The sequence below is a fragment of the Macrotis lagotis genome, chromosome 8 (assembly GCF_037893015.1).
Source record: "Macrotis lagotis isolate mMagLag1 chromosome 8, bilby.v1.9.chrom.fasta, whole genome shotgun sequence".
In the NCBI taxonomy this organism is placed as follows: Eukaryota; Metazoa; Chordata; class Mammalia; order Peramelemorphia; family Peramelidae; genus Macrotis; species Macrotis lagotis.
In genome coordinates this window covers 191,494,766-191,516,846 of record NC_133665.1, presented here as the reverse complement: position 1 = coordinate 191,516,846, position 22,081 = coordinate 191,494,766, and the positions used below count along the sequence as shown (strand labels likewise).

The 22,081-nt window shown below is 45.0% G+C and overlaps 1 protein-coding gene across 6 annotated transcripts in view; it reads left to right on the top strand.

Moving 5' to 3' along the window:
- Window positions 1–22,081, top strand: part of GLI3 (GLI family zinc finger 3) — a 259,620-nt gene that overhangs the window by 188,417 nt on the left and 49,122 nt on the right. For all 6 annotated transcript variants that reach the window (XM_074199223.1, XM_074199222.1, XM_074199224.1 and 3 more), the window contains 4 exons: window positions 956–1,157; window positions 13,665–13,881; window positions 15,300–15,416; window positions 17,126–17,266. In XM_074199223.1, coding sequence (XP_074055324.1) covers window positions 956–1,157; window positions 13,665–13,881; window positions 15,300–15,416; window positions 17,126–17,266 — 677 coding nt within the window. The remainder of the gene's footprint in view (window positions 1–955; window positions 1,158–13,664; window positions 13,882–15,299; window positions 15,417–17,125; window positions 17,267–22,081) is intronic.

The window sequence follows — 22,081 nt, the reverse complement described above, 5'->3', positions numbered from 1 at the left end:
AACTGGGATTCTTTAATAGGGTGGAAGTGTGGGGCAAGGGTCAAAGATGTGGAAGGCAATGTGGTAGCCTTTCATTCTCTAATCTTTCCATTAAAAAATGGCTTAATTCTGCCCCCCTTGTGTGTACTTGAGCTCCCAAGCTGTCAATAGTCACTGCAGGGGCGTCTGACCATTAGCACAGAAAGGTCCTCTGAGCATCTTCCTTCTCCTTTGACCAGAGAGGCCCAGCCTAGCCTCAACAAGGAAGTTCAGTGGTTATTATTGCATTGTCCATTCTCATTCCTTGTCATCCTTCTCCTTGGAAGAGCTGTGGGTAGAAATGGAAGTCAGATTTTTCACATGTGTCTTATGATGACTCCTGCAGTCAATTAAGGCTGGTTTTCCTTTTTGGAAAAAACAAATGTCTCATGGAGAGCCTCATACACTCCCTTTAGGTATCACCTGGATCAGGTAAGATCAATGGGAAACTTGAGCAGACGAGGTTCGTCGATGGGAATCTCTTGTTTTCTCTCAATTCCTCTCTTGGAAATGGTGGGGGCTTAGTCTGTTGGGACTCTCTTCTGAGCCTCTGTCTTGTTGCTCGTGGCGAATTAATGATGTGAATGTCTAAGAAGCCGTCAGATCCATAAATCACTAGAAATGGGTGGGATAACACATAAAAGTCTTTCCCTTTTGTTTAGCAATTCATCACTTTGTTTGCACATTAATAAACAGCGCTCCCCTGAGGTAAGCTAGTGCAAGATAAATATTTCTCCCTAATTTCCTCAATTGTAGCTAGTAGATCACTGATCGGAAGAGTGGAGCTTGTCAAGGCCAGCTGCCAACGATGCTCTGTGTGTGTGTGTGTGTGTGTGTGTGTGTGTGTGTGCGTGCGTGCTTCGGTTGGGGTGTTTTTTATTGATCAGATACTAGGTACAATCAGAGCTCATTGGGCCTGGTTTTCTTTCCATAATAGGCACCCGATTCCCCAGCCCTAGGCTGTCTACAAGACCAAGCCGGAAGCGGACGCTGTCCATCTCCCCTCTGTCTGACCATAGCTTTGACCTTCAGACCATGATAAGGACATCCCCCAACTCCCTGGTCACCATCCTCAATAACTCTCGCAGCAGCTCATCAGCCAGCGGCTCCTATGGTCACTTGTCTGCAAGCGCAATAAGGTACGTCTGCTTTTGATGCATCCAATCTTTCTAAGGTTCGGTCTGATATCAGAGAAGCAGACATCTGCCCCCCAACGAAGCAGAGGGAGGATGCATGAGAGCCCAGGGGCTCCCCAGGGCCACAGCATCCCTTAGAATGAATCCACAAATCAAATATGAACAGCAGTAAGAGTGTTCTCTAATGAAGAAGAAGAACCCAATTCTGGATGGAGAGGATTTAGGGGTAGGGGTGGGGGGGAGGGGAGCAGCCTTCTTTCTTGGTCTTCAAGTAATGGTTATCCAGGATAATGAAAAGTGGTTGGTGTCTAATGTGGGAAAGCTAGGGGAGCACATCAGGATGTTACTTTCCTCCCAAAGAGATTGTGGCTGAAGCAAGGGGCCATTGGGGCATTATCATGAAGAGGAAGCATGAAAGCAGTCAGGACAGTGTCTCCAAACAGTGGGAAAATGGAGCTGTGACAATTGGTGTCATTACTTGAGCTAACGCATTCTCTGGGCTCTTGCAAATGACTGACCCTCAGGAGAACGTATTCCTAGATGATCTGAAGAAAGCATATTTCCTTTGGGAGGGGTCCTTGTGTAACAGGAACCTCAGAAGATGGTGGTCTGCAGGGTTCCTTTGGAAGCCCCACATATGAAAGGGCTTAGTTATGTAGATGATGAGGAAGAGGTGGATGAGATAATTCATGTGAGAACACTTTGTTAGAACAAAGGCCAAAGGGAACATATGTTCCCTGCCTTATCTTATGTGGCCTGCTCTTATCTGGGTAGCAGTCTCTCCACTGATGCAAATTGCACCTGCTCACTCTTCTAAGACTGTGCCTCTGTTGGCTTTGTCAGCTCACTTGTTTATAAAGAAATAAAATCTCTAGTTTCTGTCTTTAAAACAATAGTTTGCATGTTTTACCTCTACTTGAAATTTCATTAATGGAAAGAAATCCCTGGTGTGGAAATTCCCCTCACCAAAACAGATAGGCAGCTCTCTTGGAACATCTCAAGTGCAGAGGCTTAGAGCGTATCCCATTCTCTAAGAGATCCTAAGACCAGACAAACTGGATCTGTTTGGTAAGGTCAGTGAAGATTCGGCCCTCTGCCTGCTGCCAGTTTCTTTTTTCCTATCCTCATCTTTCTTGTCTGAAAAACTTGTGTCTTTGAATCAAGGTGGGGAGGGAGAGACAGGCAGAGTGGAGGGAGAGGGGAGAGAGAGAGAGAGAGAGAGAGAGAGAGAGAGAGAGAGAGAGAGAGAGAGAGAGAGAGAGAGAGAAGTACCTGATTCTGAGGGACTTACAGGGAGAGTCAGGATGCCAGTGGAAACAACCCCACTCCTGGAAAACGTCCAGCGCCACCTGAATGCCCCATCCCTGCGAGGCTTCCAGAAAGTGGCTCCTGAGGCCCTGCCCTCCTGGCCTGCCTCTGATTGTTTCCTAAGTCTTCAGGGAGCTTGGCAAGCTCCTGAATCATTCTTCAGAGAGGCCATGGCACCTTAGATGCTCTTCGATGGGCCCCAAGCACCCAGGCAGCTGTGCTGTGCTTCTCCAGCTAGCTCATGCCTCAGCAAGAGAGCAAGTCAAGCCGGGGGAAGTGTGGGCATTGAGCAGGTGCTCACCCCGTTCTATGGAATATTCATTTAAAGCAGTGAACAAGGCCAGCCTTTCTTTCATGGAAAGCCCTCCAGGGTTGCCCAGATCCAGTCCCTCAGTGTACAGATGGAGAGACTGAAGCCAGAGAGTCAGAGAGACTTGCCCAAGTTTGTAGGGTGCAGGTGACTGACCTGGATTTCAAACAAAGTCGCCTCCAGTTCAGGGCTCTTTCCCCAGAATTCAAGCAGTGAACATTAAGTGCTGACTGTATAATGGAGGCTCTGGTAGGTACCGGGATGATACATAATGAAGACTACAGTTTGGCTCTCCGGGTTTCTCCAGATTTTCCCCCTCTTCCTTTTCTCCATCTGATGATTTTATTCCAACCTTCAAGCCTTTTGAATTGAGGGATTTTCCAAAGACCCTTCTTGGGTGGTCATCTCAAGATGCTGTGGCCCTTTCTAACCTCCCCCCACCTCAGCTAATACCTGCCCCATCCCCATGGCATTGAAGGGGGGACTTGGGAGGAGTCCAGGGGTGAGTGGGTTTCAGAGCAAGGAGGCTGCTTTGGCAGGGACCAGAGAAAGAATGGAGAGCAGTCTGGCCTGCGCACTTTGCTTCTAACGGAGCTTCTGGGAGGATGCAACCAATCGATTGATGTTCCTTCTGCAACGGAACCAATGTGGGGAAAGGAAGCTCAAGGGCACCAGTGTCCCTGCCTCATATTGTGCCAGATGATACTGTAATATAACTTATATTGTAATCACACAGTCATCATGATGGTCTTCCACTGGGCAGAGGCAAGGATTGGACTGGCTAGAAGGGGGAGGAAGGAGATTAGAGGCCGAGACCCTCAGGAGGGAAGGGAGAGGAAGTAAAAATGGGACTTTGTGGATCTAGGGGGTATGGGAATCTGTGCCATTTAGGTGTGTACAGCTCTGTCTTAGGCTTGCTGATCAGAGAGCAACTCAGACTAGACACATCTGGCTGCAAGTGTGTGTGACTTTATATAGAGTTCTATGTAGATAGATTCTAGAACACTGTGCCTCAGTGATGGAAAGCTTAGGCCCTTATTGTGAGGAACCTGGAAGTTCCCCTTGTACATGAGACGCAGCTCCTTGCAGATGCTGTGCCCCTCATCCATGTTGCAGGTCTTCTGGCCAGGTCTCTGGCTCTGTAAGAGGGAGCCCCTCGGTCCTTCCCAGCCCACCCTAGCCTGTGCATCTTCCAGTCTGGTGGCACAAGTCCCTGCAAGCTCTCCCTCGGAGCCAGCGCTGACAGGCTGAGCCTGGTAACCGGAGCCCTGGCTAGGTTTGCTGCTCCAGGCATCATCTCATCTCATCTCATCCTGGCACTGCTAGTGCTGGCATCCATCCGGAGCTGGTGCTTGGCGGGCTGGCGCCTGGGGCAGGAGAGAAGCCAGCTTGCTTTTCCCCAGCTGTATTGGCTCTCAGGTGATGACAGGAGGGGAAGTGGGCTCTGGAGCAGACGAGCCAAAGCAAATAGTGGTTGAGGCCCATCATGAAACAGAACGGGGACCCGGGTCCAGGTTTCCCAGTGTCCTCAGAAGCTCGGAATTCTTGTCCCCAAGTCAGTGACTCACACCATGCCTTGGGCTGGGTTTCTTCAGTGGAAGACATAGAGGCTAAACGCATTATAGTGACTCTTATTTTGGAACTGTACTCACAGTCATCAGAGACGTTTGTGGATTAATAGACAAAAAAGGTCTCAGAAGCAGGAAGATTTGTGTTCAAGTCCTGCCTTGGACAGACACAGGCTCCGTATTCCTGGGCACATCGCTCTGCCTCGAGGGAAAGTTAGCCATCTGCTTTGGGACAGGGCATCTCCACCAGTAGCTGCCTCCATCGAGGGCAACTCTCCTCTTAAGGAGTTTTCCTGAGGCTTCAATGGCTGGTGGCCCCTCTTCATCTTCTTCTCATCCCCCATTCTCCATTGCTCTGGGTTCTGCCCTCTTGGAAGAAATAACCTAAGTCTGAGTCTTTTTCCACCCAATAATCCTTGGAGACAGTGGGGTCATGTCCTCCTGTATCTTCTCTTTGCAGAATGATCTTCCCTGTCCCTTGAGCTTATCCTCAGATGACTTAAACTTTAGCCCCCATCAGATCAACATCTGGCATCTGGGAACTTCAGATCCAAACCAGACTCACCTGTTCACCAGGTGACCTTGAGCAAGTCACTTACACTTAGAGCCTCAGTTTCCTCTTGTGTAAAACTGAAGGGGTTGGACTACATGACCAATCTTCTGGTAGGTATTCCAGATGATCTCCAACATGCCAAGCGCAGCTGTGGCCTGACCAGGGCATGGAGAGACTATTGACTTCATTGTCCCTGCTCTTCAGTCCATCCCGAGATTCCCTTGGACTTTTTTGCCTGACCCCTCATGCTGATTGTTGATTTGTCCAGAGACTGTGCCCACAGAAGCCCTCAACTTTTCTTTCAGCTTTTCTATCTTAGCCTACCTCCCCCAGTAAAATAAAAGAGATACAGCCTTCCCTTGAATGGAGAGAAAAAGCCAAGTCTAGATACATCCAGAGCATCAGAGAAACATGGCATCACCACCCTAGGCAGCCAGTCTCCGCAACCCTCCCCCCCAGCCCCTATGCCCGTCATCCCATTCGTGGGCTGGAGCCTTCCAAAGAGTTCTACCTGAGTGTCAGGAAGCAAAGAGCTTCATGAGAAACACAGATGTGTGTGTGTGTGTGTGTGTGTGTGTGTATGGGCAAAAAAATAAATCTACAAGAGAGACATTTTCCTGTTCCATAGAAGACTGGAAAGAATTGTTTGAAGCAAAGCACAGCTGGTTGTGGTCACAGCCACTGCTGGGAGCAGACCCTGGTGACCTTGTCAGTGAAGTAGCCACCAGATAACCCCAAAGAGTGGCTTGGATGGGAATGCCTATTTTGTGAGTGAGTGTCTGTGTGTGTGTGTGTGTGTGTGTGTGTGTGTGTGTATGAGAGAGAAAGTGTGTGTATGTGTGTTTGTGTGTGCGTGAGTGTGTAAGAGTACGTATGTGTGAGAGAAAGAGAAGTGTGTATGTGTGTTGGATTGTGTATGTGAGAGGAAGTGTATGTGTGAGAGGAAGTATGTATATATGAGAGTGTGTGTTTGTGTGTGTGTGTGTGTGTGTGTGTGTGAGAGAGAGAGAGAGCGAGAGAGAGAGAGAGAGAGAGTATGTGTGACGATAGGTGCTTAGGTGCTTTCTCTTCATGCCGCTCCCGTAAATCCCACGGCCTCCTGGCCTTGCGGCGGCACCTTGCCCAACTAGCTCTTCTTCCAGCTTTCCAGACGGGCAAAGCCAGGGGGAGCTTCAGAGAAGTCAGCCATGGCAGCAGTCACCCTCCCCTCCTCTGTCACCCAGCATCTCCCAGGGTGGGAACTTGGTGGCCCTGAAGCATCCTTTGTCTTCTCTGCCCCCCTCCATTTGTTCTCTGACTTTAATGTCTTTTAAAAAGTTAGGTCTGTAGTCATATGGAAAGAAGGATCACACAAAATTAAATTTGCTTAGACTAGACGGCCTGCCTGTACACTATGCTGTTATTTTGTTTAAAAAATTCCTCAGGAGCTGACCTTTTGTTTTCAGTTTGCTATGACTGTCTAGTTCTATTTAAACAGCCCTCGCCATGCCAGTCACAGACTGGGGCAGAAAGGCCAGATCACCAAACTCAGCCCTTGCCCTCCTAGAGCTTCCATTCCATGGGCTCAGCTGGTATCTCCTTCAGCGAGGCTGCCCAGCAGCATGGATTTTTCCCCTTTAGAATAGAGAGTAGGGACTGGCCTGCTGGCATCCTTGTGGCCTGGGTGCCTGGCACCGAAGTGATTGCTGCTTATGAACTGATGTGATATGTCCTCCAGGAAGCTCATACCTCATAAAGCAAAGGGATTTTGAGAGCTTGGCTCCTTTCGAATTCGAGCTGATGATCTCTGAAGATCAATTATGGTGTGACCTTGGAGCCAGGACGAGGTCGATGGGATGGTGCCCCCTCGTACCGTGCCTCCTTGGAGCCTGGCCAGAACTTGACCTTCCCCATGGCCTCTAATAATGAGGCCATTGGTCTGGCAGGTGGGCAGATTCCCCCATGAGACCCCCTGAGGCAGACAGAGCCCTTTGGTGTGAGGAGAAGAGTCTTTACAGAGCCATGGCTAATCACTTCAGGCCCAGGAGGGACCCTTTTCTTTCCATAGGGCCTCCCTCTTCCCACATGCATGCCACGATCATGCTGGAATCCTCCAGTTGAAAAAGCTCTCCTTGGAGAACTTTCTGGCCAACCATCTGATGAGGTACCTGAGATAAACGACTTGCCTGGGTTCCACAGGGAATAAACATCATGGGGAGGATTTGAACCTAGGACTTTAGCTCCATGCCCACAATTCCAAGAAAACCTCCATGTTTCACCACACTTGTTCTAACTTTCTGAGATGCAGTTACAGTTTGATGAAGGCATGTTTGATATCATCATCCAAAGATTAACTGGCTCAGTTTCCTGGAGATACAGAGTGTTTGTGAGGTTCTGTGGTGTTTGTGAGGTTGTATGGCATCTCTAAGGCTGCGTGCTCTTGGATTGCAAACAAGCTTGACCTTTTCCATGGTCTCTAAGAGGCAGCAGTGCAGGGCTGAAGTGTTCATGAAAAATTCATTCATTCCTCAATGGACAAACACAACTATTCCAGAGTAATTGGAGGTCACATATTCCTCCAGGAGTGAAATATTGTTACACTAATTTTTAAAAATCTGTGTTTGTGTCAATTTTTAATTTTAAATAACGTACACATTGCTTATCCCTTCTGAAAAATTAGTAATATAATTTATCCTTTTTGTTTCGATTCTGGGTTATCTGAAGGTTAGCACAGTGATATCCCTCAGGGATTGCTGAGATAGGGAGGGCTTATTTCTCTAACACAAAATGGTCCTGTATTGTTCTATAGTTTTTGTTTTTATGAATCACCTAAAGATTCATATACAGATATATTTGCATATATGCCTAGATCACTTTTTCTCCCTTTATCCTCCCTTGAATTCGATCTGTAAGCTATCATTTGATCTTGATGCCTTATTGGCTAGCCACTCTCCTCAAGACTATGTCCTTTTCTTCTCAATTCTGATGTGACATGAACTGGTTAGAAGTGTCTGTAAACTAAGAGTAAATTGGCCCCAAGTGAATCCCTAAGGAGTTTTCTCAGGACTAATGTGTCACAGTTTTTATTTGTTTGTTTGTTCTGCTCCAGATGTTCTTACTCCTCCTGCTGCTACTTAAAGGGATAATGAGCAAATTGAAATTCAAATAATTTTCTTCTGACTTCATAACTATCTACTTAGAATATTGTTCTTATTTGTTTTCCCCCCTTGGGAATATAGCCTTCTGCCTGATCTCTTAATGACTTAATAGACCTACAATAGTTTATGATAATAAACATATGGGATTTAAAAAAATTCTATACTATTTTCTATAGATCCTTAGAGGAAAAGAGAAGAAAACTTTACAATTAATTCATGTTTGGTTACATCTCATTAAAGAGCCCATTTGGTGAAATTTGTTTCTAGAAAAGAACAAATGTGAGGAAAGACAATGGTTGCCAAGCCTGGGGCAGAGTTGAAGGTCATTCCATTTGAGAGGTAGCAGGGATCTGAGAAGTCATTGAAGCACCCTTGCCCCCCCCCCAAGAGTTAGGGATCAATGGTCATTTGGAACAAGGGTCTTGTTCCAGGTCTCCCAGGCCATTAGCTGCAGAAGAAAGAAAATCAAGGCTAATGATGACATTAGAGACCATTGAACTGAGAGGTAACCAGGAGAAATTCTACTTTTGGGAGAAAATCCCTTTTTTTCTTTGGGGCATGATTGTACCCACTTATCAGATCCTTCAGTAGGACTTAGACCCCCTCAGCAGATGGTCACAAGGAAGGTAAAAGCCAAGACTTACCTAAGTGTTCTGAATTTACCCTGTTGGCCAGAGGTCATGCTTCTCTCTTGGGATCCCTCTTCAGACCCAAATCCAGAAAATATTTGCTGGATCAATTATGAAGCATTGACTCATAAAGCACCTACTATGGGCCTGGTGTTGTTCTGAGTCTAGAACTAGTCCTTTACTTCAGGCAGCTTACATTCTCTGAGGCAGGTGACCAGGACAGCCACCTTTTCAAATGAACAGACATGGATTTAATGCCTATGAATAAAATGGCTCTAGAAAAGAGAAAGATGGACATGGACAAACCCAAATGACCCATTTCTTGGCCCCAAGAGATTATGGTCTAGTATTCACATTATGCCAGGTGAAAATGGTGATGGGTTGGCCAGGTAGGTGTCCAAACTTCCAAACAAAGCTAACAGGAACATTGAGGAGCAGGGAATAATTGCATCTGGATGGAGGGGAGACAGAATGGACCTCGGGGAAAAAAGTGACACATGACCTGGAATTTGAAAAACAAAAATGTCTCTGGGCCAGGGACTAGAGGCAGCAGGTATGTGGAGGCAGAAGAGGGCAGGATCTGACTGGAAAGTGGGTATAATCCAGTTCAGATGGACTGTGACTTATACAAGGCATCTCTGAGAAAGAGGTTAGAAAAATAGGAGAATGTAGAAAATCCAATTCAAGGGCTTGTACTTAATTGGGGAGGCAGTGGAGACCCAGGAAAGGGTTTGGGACAAGAGTGAGTGACCATGTTGAAGCAGGATTTGGGGAGGAACAACCTTACTCAGAAAGTGCTATGCTGGTGTCTACTCCACCTGTGGAAGAGCCTAAGGGATGGTCTAAAAATGTCTTCCAATATATACTACCACATCATTGAACTTTAGGTGTAGACTTGAGGATGGGGATGCCTGTCTTTCTTTTCCCAATGTGCATTTATGTCCCCAGCACTTAGTAGGGTCTTCATTAAGGTTCATTGACTGACTTGCCACCACATCGTTCGTCTTTTCCATGTGCTGAAGTCATTGGGCACACTCAGCTGTTGGGTCGGTGACGCAAGCACACAAGACTGTACCCACACATGCACAAGGAGAGGTCCCCAGGAACAGTGGTCCCTTGTGGAGAACCTCACTTTCTGCGGTTGGTTCCCACCAGGCTCACGCTCTCCTGCAGCATCAGGATGACTTCTCTGGGGGGGGGGGGGGGGAGGTAGCAGAGAAGTCCTGGCTCTGGTGCACCAGGAGGTGAGGGTGGTAACTCCTCAGAACACTTGGCAGGATCTGCTGCCCTTCCATCCCTGGTGACTCAGCTGCCCAGCCTTCCTTCTTATGTAGCAACAAGTCCCATTACAGAAGGGAGAAACCGGAGGCAGACAGAGGACCTTGGAGGTAGTGCGGGCTTGGCTCCAGATCCCCCACAGGAAAGCAAATCACCATTTTTAGTTTCCTAGGGCATTTAAGTTATGTTTAGTCTAGTAAATGTGAAGCAATAGCATGTCTTTAAAAGTAACGTACACATTTATTAGAAAATATTTTATTGCTTAAAAAATACTAGCCATCATATGAGCCTTCAGTGAGTTGTGATTTTTGCTGATCGAGGGTCTTGTTTCGCTTTTGAGGCTGCTGACCAATCAGGGTGGTGGTTGCTGAAGGCTAGGGTAGCTGTGGCAATGGGTTAGATCACAATGAAGTTGTTGACTTTCTTTCACTTGAACACCCAGAGGTCATTGTAGGGTTATTTAATTGGCCTCATTTCAGTATTGTTGCGTCTTGGGTAATAGGGAGAGAATCAGCTGGCCATTGGAGCAGTCAGGATACACACAGCATTCAGGGATTGAGTTCACCATCTTATATGAGTGTTGTTCGAGGTGCCCCAAAACAATTACAATAATAACATCAGAGATCACAGATCACCATAATTTATATAATAATAATGAAAAGTTTGAAATATTATGAGACTTCTCAAAAGGTGATACAGGGATGGATGGGAGTACCAAGAGGATGACATGACATAGGGCTGCACCATTTGTAAAAATTTGCAAAATTTAAATTAAATTTAAAACTGTAAAAAAAGTAACATCTACAAAACACAGTAAAATGAAGCAGATGTTAATGGGCCTTGAATGCCAGTGTTAGCAGTTTATATTTTATTCCTTTTTCAATTAGAAGCTACTCAGGGTTTTTGAGTAAAGCTGAGTACAATGAAAATAATGTGTTGGGAAGATAGCATGGGCAGTCGTGTGGAGGTTGAATAAGGGATAGTCTGGGGCAGCAGGATCTATCAGCCGGTTCTTCAAACAGTCTGGAGGAAAAGAGATGAAGACCTGAATTTGTTATTTTCCTGAGCTGAGGCCGGAACCCAAATCTCTTGACTCCTAGTGCAATGGGAAATCTTATTTACCTGATACTCCTTTTCAGTCCCTTACAGACATTCCTTCCTTTATGAGTAAACTTTCCACATGGGATGGGTGAGTTGGGTGCATGAACTACCTAGGTGTGTGTTCTCCTCACTTCTAAATCTCTTACTTATAAATGTTGAAAAGATTCAAAAGTTTAAAATGCTCCATTTTCTCACCCAAAATTTCTTACACTTCTTACATTGGAAATGTACTCTTGAAGGACACAGAGGATCGCTAGTTTGAAAATATTGCTGAGAGGGATCTTCCTAATATAATAGAAAATAATTCTCTCTCTCTCTCGCTGTTGCTCTCTCTCTGTCTCTCCCCTCTTTCTGCCTCTCCTCTCTTTCTCTCTCTCTCTCTCTCTCTCTCTCTCTCTCTCTCTCTCTCTCTCTCTCTCTCTCTCTCTCTCTCTCTCTCTCTCTCTCCCCCTCTCCCCCTCTCCCCCTCTCCCCCTCCTTACCTCCTCATCTCTCCTCCATCTTCTCTCTTCAGGCCATAATGCCACTTTATTTTAGAGTTGAGTGTAACAAATAGCCCCATTCCTCCATGTATATACTATGCCTCAATTCTACTTTATTGGGCCCCCAATTGCTGATGGGATCCTTCTACCTCCTGGAATGAGAAGCATCCACAGTCTCAAAGCCCCTTCGTGGACTGATGGCATGGAGGCCCATCTAGCTTGGTTCCATCCTTCTCCGTTCACTCGGGTGACATTGTAATTGGGGTGGGGGTGGGAGGGTTCCAGCTTGGTGTTTACTTTTTTGTTTGTTTGTTTTTTAATGAACAGAATAAGGTAGTTACACTTAGTAATGCTCGCTCACTGGAAGGACAGGGGGTGTTAAATCATTGTGTTCTTTGATGAATGGCTCGTACACTGAAGAATAAATTGGACAAACTGGCACAGTGCTCAGTGAACATGAAATCAGCTATTAGGGGAAAGCTGGGGAACAAATTCGGAGGCTGATATGCATCTTTTGATTAATGTCCTATCAATCATCCATAGTGGCTCCCTTCGCTGAGTCTCCCGGTAATCATTCATGGTTGCTTACAGAAACACTGGCAGTAACTCTGGCCCGACAATAACGGAATATTATTACTGATTTCTCCCTAACTCTTACTGGAAACAAGGACTGTTTTCACCACATTTCTGCCTCCCTTTATTAAAGAAATACAATACAAAATGAAAAGAGAGATCCTCAAAGACTAGTCAAATTCTCTGAGGATATTCTTAATGATATTCAGGCCTAAATTGGTCGCCTTTTGTACTGCCGGGCTCTCTCACTGAATAATAGTAATATAATCACATTGGCGCTGTCTTTCTACGGATTGTCGTCCAGTGGGCCAAATGTGCACTTACATTAACGGACAGAGAATGTCTTTTGAATGATTCCTTAAAGTGGTTGAAATGGTTGGATTTTTTTTAATTGTAATATTATCGGTTAATGTGCTTAACGGTTAAGAATAATTAATGCCCTAGACTTGAAAATTGCATGAAATCCACCTTTGACATTACAAGGAACCTTGGTTCTTGCGCAGTATTACACTGGAGTAGAAAAAATATTTTAATTTTCGAGGTTATTTTAATTCATTATAAGAAAGAGAGATGCATGAATGCAATTATGTAGTTTTTTGGTGTAATTTTAAGCCATTGGTGAAAAATGATGTGAACATTTCATAGTTTTCTAAGGGGATTTCATCCAGAACAATTCCTTTTTTGAAGTCCAACACAAAGAGCAGTTTGGCGTTCATTACCCTGAGTGATCTATAGGGCAATTTTACCAGGACTGCACCCTAGGCTGGGTGAGACTGGCAGGGTTGGGGTCGTAATGAAGCGATGACAGGTATTAGCATGTATAATGGGTGTTAATAGACACTTAATGCTGTTTAACTGCAAGAAGGAGATGTGCTTCCCCATTGGGATATTTCTGCATCAAAGCCCATTGATCACCAATTTCCGAGGGGAGAGGTTAATCCATCAGCTTTCAGGAGCAGACGGCCCTGATGGAAATTCTAGAGGTGACATTCTGGATGAACCGGGCCTTCCGTCTTAACAAACAAATGAGTGATATGACAAGCTTGGTGTTCAAAACACATTCAACCAATTGATTTTCTCTCCTCTTGTAATAAGATCTAGAGACGTATGAAAGAGTGTAGCCTGAGCCGTGATGAAAGGAATTGCTTCATCCATGAGAGTCTGTAGAGCTCCAGATCTGGGAAAAGTACTTCCTATAAAGCATGTCGTCACCCGTCCCCTTTTTATATAAAGTTTGTTATTGCAATAAATAGCTGTTATTGAACTCCTTGCCTTTTATTTGGTTTTGCAGAGCCTTCTTTAGAAGGCTAGTCGTGTGTGTGTGTGTGTGTGTGTGTGTGTGTGTGTGTGTGTGTGTGTGTGTTGGCAAACAGTGGTCTAGCTGATAGGGAATGTTTGGATGGACTGTGATCATCCTGGGAGCTGATTGCTCTGCCAGCTTGGTCCCATTGGTACCTTTGACTAATGGCATGGGGGAGAGAAGGGGAAGAAGCCACTCCATGTGGCAAGATTCTTCTGACTTCAACCAAAGTAATGCTCTGTTTTTTGTTGTCTGCTTCCTCCTGCTACAGCCCTGCACTGAGTTTCACCTATCCTCCCACTCCGGTCTCTTTCCAGCATATGCATCAACAGATTTTAAGTCGGCAACAAAGCTTGGGATCTGCATTTGGACACAGTCCTCCACTCATCCACCCCGCCCCAACCTTTCCTACTCAGAGACCCATTCCTGGCATCCCTAGTGTCCTGAACCCTGTTCAAGTGAGCTCTGGTCTCTCAGAGACCCCACAGGTAAGAGGGAGTCACTGTTGGCTTTTGAAGTCGATAATAGAGCAGCCTCTTGGGTAGTGGGCATTGACTTCTTACCCAGTCCAGGGTGCTGTCTTAGACACGGAAGTGGCTAGTGCCACAGCACATGGAGTGCAATACATAGAATCAAAATCAAATCCTGCCTCAATGGCTGTGGGACCATGGACGAGTCACTGAATGCCTGACTGCCTCAGTTTCTGCATCTGTAAAACCTAACTTCAAGGGTTAGTTTGAGGCTCTAACAAGATAATATTTGTCAAGTGCCATAGAAATACTAGCTAACTATTACCCTTTCCTTAATAATGCCGGGCAGCAAATCCCATGCAGTCAACAAAGTCTACTTCTTGAATAATATAGCTTAATGGAGAATGTACTAACAAAGGTCAATGGAACATCACATAGCACCCCAGCCTGCGGCCTGTCCCCTCTTTATTATTTTAACCTTTAAATTTATTTATTTATTTATTTTGGATTTTACAATTTTCCCCCTAATCTCGCTTCCCTCCCCCCCACCCCCACAGATGGCAGCCTGTTAGTCTTTGCATTGTTCCCATGGTATGCACCGATCTAAGTTGAATGTCATGAGAGAGAAATCATATCCCTAAGGAAGAAACATAAAGTATAAGAGATAGCAAGATCAGACAATAAGATATCAGGGTTTTTTTTCCCTAAATTAAAGGTAATAATCCTTGGTCTTTGTTCAAACTCCACAGTTCTTTCTCTTGGATACAGATGGTATTCTCTGTTGCAGGTGCTCTAAAATTGTCCCTGATTGTTGCACTTGATGGAATGAGCAAGTCCATCAAGGTTGATCAGCCCCCCATGTTGCTGTTAGGGTGTCCTGTCCCCTCTTTAAATAATCTACAAACCTAATAGAAGATCAGGAATTGGGAAACCGTATTTCCCTCCATTTCCCTTAGCCTCCTAGGAGGACTTTTTCCCAGGTTCTCAGGCACAGGGACTAACAAAAGCAAGGGTGGGGTGGAGACTCTAGAGTGGACTGCTCTTCTTCTCATAGCACCATGAATCCCTTCTAGAAGATGGCAGCATAGCTAGCAAAATCTATTCTGGTCAGATGATTTCTTAAACATGTTGTGTTTTCTTCATTTGATCTTGTTCTTCATGAGATCTGTTAAACTTAGAGCCCAAGTGCCCTTTTTACATATTGATGAAGGCTTGTTTATATCCATGAATGAAAGGATAAAAGATCTTTTTTTTTCCCCTTCTATTATCATCCAAATGCTTCCTTTAGTCTATTAAACCAGATTGTTGAGTTCTCCCTGCAGTTAAGGTTGCCCTTCAAACTGAGCAAAGCTGCTTAAATAGAATTGTGGGTCTGGTTATGGGATTGTATATTGATCGAGGCTTTATTTTTGTTTTTGGACTGGAAACCTGAGCAGCAAAATAAACCAACGAGTGAATCTGCAGTGAGCAGCACGGGGGATCCAATGCACAATAAACGATCCAAGATCAAAGCTGATGAAGAGCTGCCCAGCCCAGGGGCAGGAAGTCTGCAGGTACAGCCTCTGGAGTCCCCTTCCCAGGGGGGCTTTTCCCTTTCTCCCCAGAGAGCAGACCGGGAGCCTCTGGATTCATTTCAGGAATTCCTTTCACCCAACTCACATGTTCAACAGCTCATGCAGAACTTGGCATTAGTTTTCTTGTGGCCCAGAGCCAAAGAACAATCTAGATTCAGTCAGTTCCTGACATTAACAAGAGAATGTTCTAGGTAATGGAATGAGTACCAGTCATCACCAGATGGAGAGGAGTCGGGGCTTGGTTATCTACAATCCATTGAATGAATGAATAGAATCCACTCTCTGTGTCCGAGCGTGCTAGAATCATCCTCATCCATATTGATCTGGACTGAGGCTTTCGTTTAGTGTTCATCTCTTTTTCTGACCTTGGCCTAAACCACTGATTCAGAGGTGAAGCCAGAGCTAAGCCTAGTCATCGTAGGACATGGCAGCTGCCATTGCCCAGACAATGTACGTACAAACCCTAGACCAGTCAGATCAGGATGGTCCAGTAAACTGGAAGTGGCCAAGATAAAGCCAGTGTTTTAGTAGACTTAGCTCCGGGATTGTCACTTAGAATTCCATGCAGAAGCAGCCCCAGATATGTGATCCAAATCCATTCACAGTCAGGATTTAACTTATGGACTTGGATTCAATTTTCTAGTGAACCTTCGTGGATTTCTGGTTTGGATTTGAGTAAAGAGCTTTTGAATCTCTTTCCAGACTGGCACTGAGGAAAGAGTGGCCTTGGTAGCTCTCTGAGGAAGGTCCCACTCCATCCCAAAATGTTGTTTGCTCCATTTCCATGGGAGATGCTGGGAAAGGTGTGGGGAGACTGAGGGATGATGGCAACCCTTCCTCATGGTCAGCTAGTCAACCTTTGACTGTGGGTTCTGAAATTGTACCACTGAGGGCAATATTAACAGTAGATCATGTGTTCCTTATGGCTTCTCTAATACCAAGTGGAAAATTCTTGGAATGACTGCACATCTATTAACTAGTATATGAGGAGCATAGAATAAAAATTCAAGAACAATTTGGGATCCAATTCATTTGTTTTACATATGAGGAAACTGACCCTGAGAGAGGCCCAAGATGATACTGCTGGTAAATGTCTGAGGCAGGATTTGGAATCAGATCCTTTATTTAAAAATATGAAAACAAAGGAATATTTCCAAGGGTCATAAAGTCTTCAGCTAGGGTAGAAGAGCTGCCAGATACCAGTCAACTGATGACAAGTCAACAAATTATTGAATTCTGGAATTCTTTGGTGTATAATGTAGGTAGGAAGAACCACTATAAGTGGTATCCAAGAGTTCAGCTCCTGACTTGGATAGCAAGCTCTATGCCTCTGTTTCTTCCTCTGTAAAATGAGGTGATTTCTACTTGATAATCTGTGAAACAAAAATAACCTTTAAAAACATGAAGAAAAAGACCTTATACTCACAGATGAAAAATCTGAAGTTCAGAAAAGTTCACATTTGGCCTGGGTCACTCACATAGGATTTCAAAGGACAGCAAAGCCTCAAGGAGAGATCTCCTTAGTCTGGGGCCCCTGGGCTTTCTCTTCATCCAGCTAATGGGCTGCCTCCTCAGTTGGCCTTCCTTTGCCCCATTAGCCTCTGCTCTCAAAGCCCTCCTTTCACTTGCTCCCTTGTCTGACCAGCCTCCTCCTCTCTTCTCCCTCCCCTCCACCCTCTGCCTTTCAGGAACAACCCGAAGGAATGACCCTCGTCAAGGAGGAAGGGGACAAAGATGAAAACAAGCAAGAGCCCGAAGTGGTCTACGAGACAAATTGTCACTGGGAGGGCTGCGCCAGGGAGTTTGACACCCAGGAGCAGCTTGTACATGTAAGTTAATGGTATTCTGGAGTGGGGCTTCCAAATGGGCTGACCCCTTCCCGGGAGGTCATTGGCCCTGACCCCAGGCTGAGCCAAGTCTCTCATGCAGCATCGTCACCGGGCGGAGAGACGGCTTTATGAGTTTCTAAGAAGAAAGAAAACTCTGAGCCACAGTTCTTGACCTGTTCAGTCAACTAAAGCTTCCTGGGAAATTCAATAAAGCCTTCTACAGAGAGTATAATGGTTCTGATCCTTGAAGGCCGAGAACGCTATTTGGAGTTTCAGACTTTGATGGTTATTGAGTGATAGTAAGCCGGACGTGAATTATGATTAACCTTTGAATCAAGTGGCATTTCCTCCCCTCCCCACAAGGTCCCATCACAAAGGCAGAGGGGAGACAGAGCAGCGAGGCCATTCCCTTCTCCACAGCCTGTCTGTCTCTGTCCCTGGGGATGTGTCTCCCAAGATGGAAAGCCACAGAGGCCCTTACTGCTCAGGAATAGAGGCCCATAGGTTCCTTTTTATTGCGTGAGATCTTTACTATTCTGCACATGCCCCAGGTAGATATTGGTCATGACGTATTTGGTGATAATTCATGTCATAGATTCAGAGCTAGAAAAAACCTTTGAAGCCAGTGAGTCCAGTCCCTCACTTTGTGGATGAGGAAACTGAGGTCCATTGTCTTCTCTGAAATCACCTGGGTAAATAGTGACAGACTCATACTCCAAACCTACCCCACATTTACCTTGCAACATCTATTGTGAGAAGGGTGGCAAAGAGATGCTGCTGGTGCCAGCATCCCAGAAATTTTTTACATCTTTTTCTTTATATCTGTCTCTTTGCTCTTTGAGAGTGGAGAGTAGTCAGGGAGTTAGGCGAGGGTAGGGCAGTGCAGCCACTACTAGTGTCATTGAGATCATTGTCAATTGGGGTAATCAGAACTAAAAGGCTCTTTAGGGGCTGAGGACCAGGAATTAATGTGAATCCAGTATCCAAGTGCCTTGGCTTGAAGATGTTCTTAAGATGATGGCAATTTTGCCGACCCAACTGGGCCCAACCCAAAGGTTGGTCCTTCCCTCTCTCCTCTAAGCTCACCCACATGGGGTACAGATATGCTCTTTGATTTTCTTTATTAGTCAATCCAGATATTTGGAGAATTTTATTAGATAATAAAAATCCTTGGTATTTCTAATATTAGTTATGGATGTCCATAATTAATTGTATTATTAGTTATGTACAGAATTAGTTATTAGTATGCTCAGAATCCTGAATACAATCCAACATTTTCTGGGCCCCAGCTGTGTGTGATGGGCCAAGATACACCAACTAAGACTCATGGGCAAGGACATTTAATTTCTTAAATTCAGGGGCCCCATTTTCTCTATTCCAGAAGACCCCTTTTACCTCGTCAGTTTTGAAATGAGGATGCTGGATACTTGGGTACTTTGTGGGAAGCTGCAGAGTGTGGTCCAGAAGGAAAAAGTCTACTCAGTTTAAGAAACATGAAGTATCTACTATGGGCCAGGCACTGGGGAAGCTAGGATTTTTTAAGTTTTTAATACTTTTTAGTATTCTTAAAATTGATCATTTTAAAAATAAAAATCTATCTCAATGTTTTCCATGAATTGAATTTTATTTTTCTCCCTTCAAATATGAGTAATATTGTCAAGTTGAGATTTTTAGAGCCTAGAACATTCTTCTCCTTATACACCCAGCACAGTGCCGGCCCATAGTAGGTGACTAATAAATGCATGTTAAATTGAATTAAATCCAAGATCAGAAAAGTGTTGCACAGTTGGAAATCATACTGCTTCCTTTAAGGGATGGAGAGCTGCTGCCCAAGAGGGTGACCGGCTACTAGGTGGTGATAAATGTCAGCAGTAGCAGCTCATAAGAGGGGTCTGCCCCAAAGGGAGCTTGCAGCCAAAGCTTCCTTCCTCCCTCAAAGCAGACCCTTGGATCCCTTCACTGGGCATGTTCTGAGAGGTGGTGGCTTCTCTCTGACTGTTTATCCCTTAGGTGAGGATGCTGGTTCACACCGGGTATGTGGATATAGTCATGGTACTAACACAGAAATCATCCCAGGAGGTAGAATCACAGGTCTGGAATGAGAGCCTCTTGGGACCTTTGAGCACATGGATCAAGGCTTAGTGGCTCCTTTGAAGAAGAATAAATTGACAATCAAACTCAGAACTGAAGACTAAGGCCAGGCTCCAGCCCATTTTCTGATCTTAATGGTTTCCCCAGGGGCATTCTGGAGGCTGAGGAGCCTAGGGGATCTCTAGGAGTCAGTGGCACCCAGTATCTTCTTAGATTGTTTTGCAAAGGTCCTTTGGCATTGGCCAGTGAAAATGAATAGTTACTGTTAAATGAATATACCCCAACTCTCATCTGATGGCCCCTGCGTCATCTCGTGAAAATGCCCACCAAGAGCATCCTCTTTCCATTTAAGAAAATATCCCAACTTGCTTTGATCCAAGAGAACCACAGTGCAGAGAGAGCCAAACTTTAGCTATTGCAGGCAGCAATTGAACGTAGGTTTCTGAAAAAAACAGGACTTACTCTACTACCTGATGAATTCTGGGTCTGAGCTCATGAACCCTGAGCACCACTCCTCTCCCTTTGTGACCTTGGTCAAGTCACAGCCCCAAACCAGGACTATTATCTCATCTCTAGAATGAGAGTGGATTATATGACAAGTGTGACCTTGAACAAGTCCTGTATCACCAAGAGCCCATATTCCTCCAATTATAAAAAAGCAAAAACAAACAAAATGGTCCTTTGTGGTCCTTTCTAACTCCAGACTAGTTATTTCTAATTCCTCCCAATTTAATTCAATGAGGGTTTATTAAATGCCTACTAGATCCAAAGCACAATGCCCCAGGGTGGATATTTGGGACTTTGTTGATCTATGATTGCATTGGCATAAGATACTCCCTTCACCAGTGCTGATTGTGAATTTCCTGGCACCTTATAATTCAGTTATACAGTCAGTGTGTGTGTGTGTCATAGGAAGAACTTGAACCCAGTTCTTTGTTGCTCCAAAGTCCACACTCAGACTAGTAGGAGATATACTGCCTTTCCAGGGTCAGGATACAAGAACAAAAGTCACCCAGCCTCTTCAAAGAGGTGAAATTCGTTAGAATAACTCCCTCCAGGAGGTTCCGTGGCTGGAACCTCCTAAAGTCTCCATTCCTATCCTCATTTATGAGATATTTTCTTCCTATTTTGATGTTGTGGCAGATTTGGAGGGCCTGATAAGTGGGATCACTGCAGGTTAATCTTCTCTCCCCTGTGACATTTCCTACAGAAGTGGCCCATAACTTAGGTGAATTCATCTAATACAACTGGAAAAAAAAATAAAGTGTAGAAGGGACTTAAAAAAATAGAGGATTCAGGGAAACAAGAAACTATTTTGATTGTCGTAACTTTCTTCAAAGAAAGAAGAGTTTTCTTGAATTCGGTGAATTTCCCCGACACAGACAGCCAAGAGTCGAGGTGTTAAAGCATTCTGATGCCACTCGGCCTTATTTATAGCCCGACCTGTGCTCTTCCCCCTCTTACAGTTAATAGAAAGATTCATGAGTCTCCATAGCTGTCTATCTAGTGTCTGACAGTCCCGACCGGGCTGCTAAAGCAAGTCACTATCTATAATTGATATCCTTCCCTGGAATAGGGTGCTGGCTGCGACTGAAGGGCTTTGCTGAGATGGTGACATGTTCTCCCTTCATTCTGGCTCAGCCACTGGATTCCTGGGCAATTGGAAATTGGGGCAGGAGGGAGACATGTGTTTCCCATTAGCAAGTCACCAAGTGGAAGAGCAGAATTAGGAAATGGGAAGAATTTGCCTGCCAGGTAGTTGGATTTCCAGTACAATGCTGTGTGTGTACTCTTGAAAAGATTACCAGGACCCATTACTGTCAGAACAGATGGGCTCAATAGGCTTGGATTTTCCCCCTCCTTTTGTCTCCTCCTTCTCCTGCCCCTCCCCATCTGGGAGCTTGCTCCAGGGGGCTTTATCAGGGAGATGTTTAATTCATTTTTCATCATAGCAAGATGTTATAATTGGGCTTAACTGAATTTGCGCTGCTCTTAAATACAGCGTCACAAATTTCCTACCACTCCCAGGAGCTAAGAGATGGGTCTGTTTTCTTTAATCAGCATTTTGGGGCACCAGGCATCTTCCTGATGATCAGTTAAGCTGGAGTAGAACATAACAGTTAATGAAAGGGTAGGATGAGAAGATCAGTGCTGATGGGAGCTTGGGATCCAGGCCCCAAATCTGGAGTCCAGAGCGGAGCTCTCATTACTAATCCACCATGATGCTATCCCTCTGGAATCTTGACCAGGTCACAACATTGGTCAGGGGCTCCTTTCCCCATCCTGAAAATGAAGGCTGATCACTAAGGTGTTTGTTTGCCCTTGTTCTGTCCAAAGCTTTAAGATCTTTGGCTGTTTGAAAAAGCAAACTACCATGATTCTGTCTGGCTTCAAAGGACAGGAGCATGAGCAGTGGCAGAAGGTATAAAATGTCAATTTAGGCTTCAAAAAGTGCCTGGTGATTAGAGTAGCTCAGCGAGCCAAGGCCAGGTGATCATACCTGCATCATGTGTAGCGTAGTATGGATTACTTTGGGTCTAGGCTGCGCTATGTGTCTCTGAGGTTCCATCTGCAACATGGAGATAGAATACTTAGGTGAGTAACCTCATGGAGTTATGAGACTCAGACAGTCAATGAACACTTAGAAAGCATTGGTCACCAGTTAAGTTTTGAGAATATAAATAAAACTAAAAATTAAGTCATTCTTGCCCTCAAAAAGCTTAC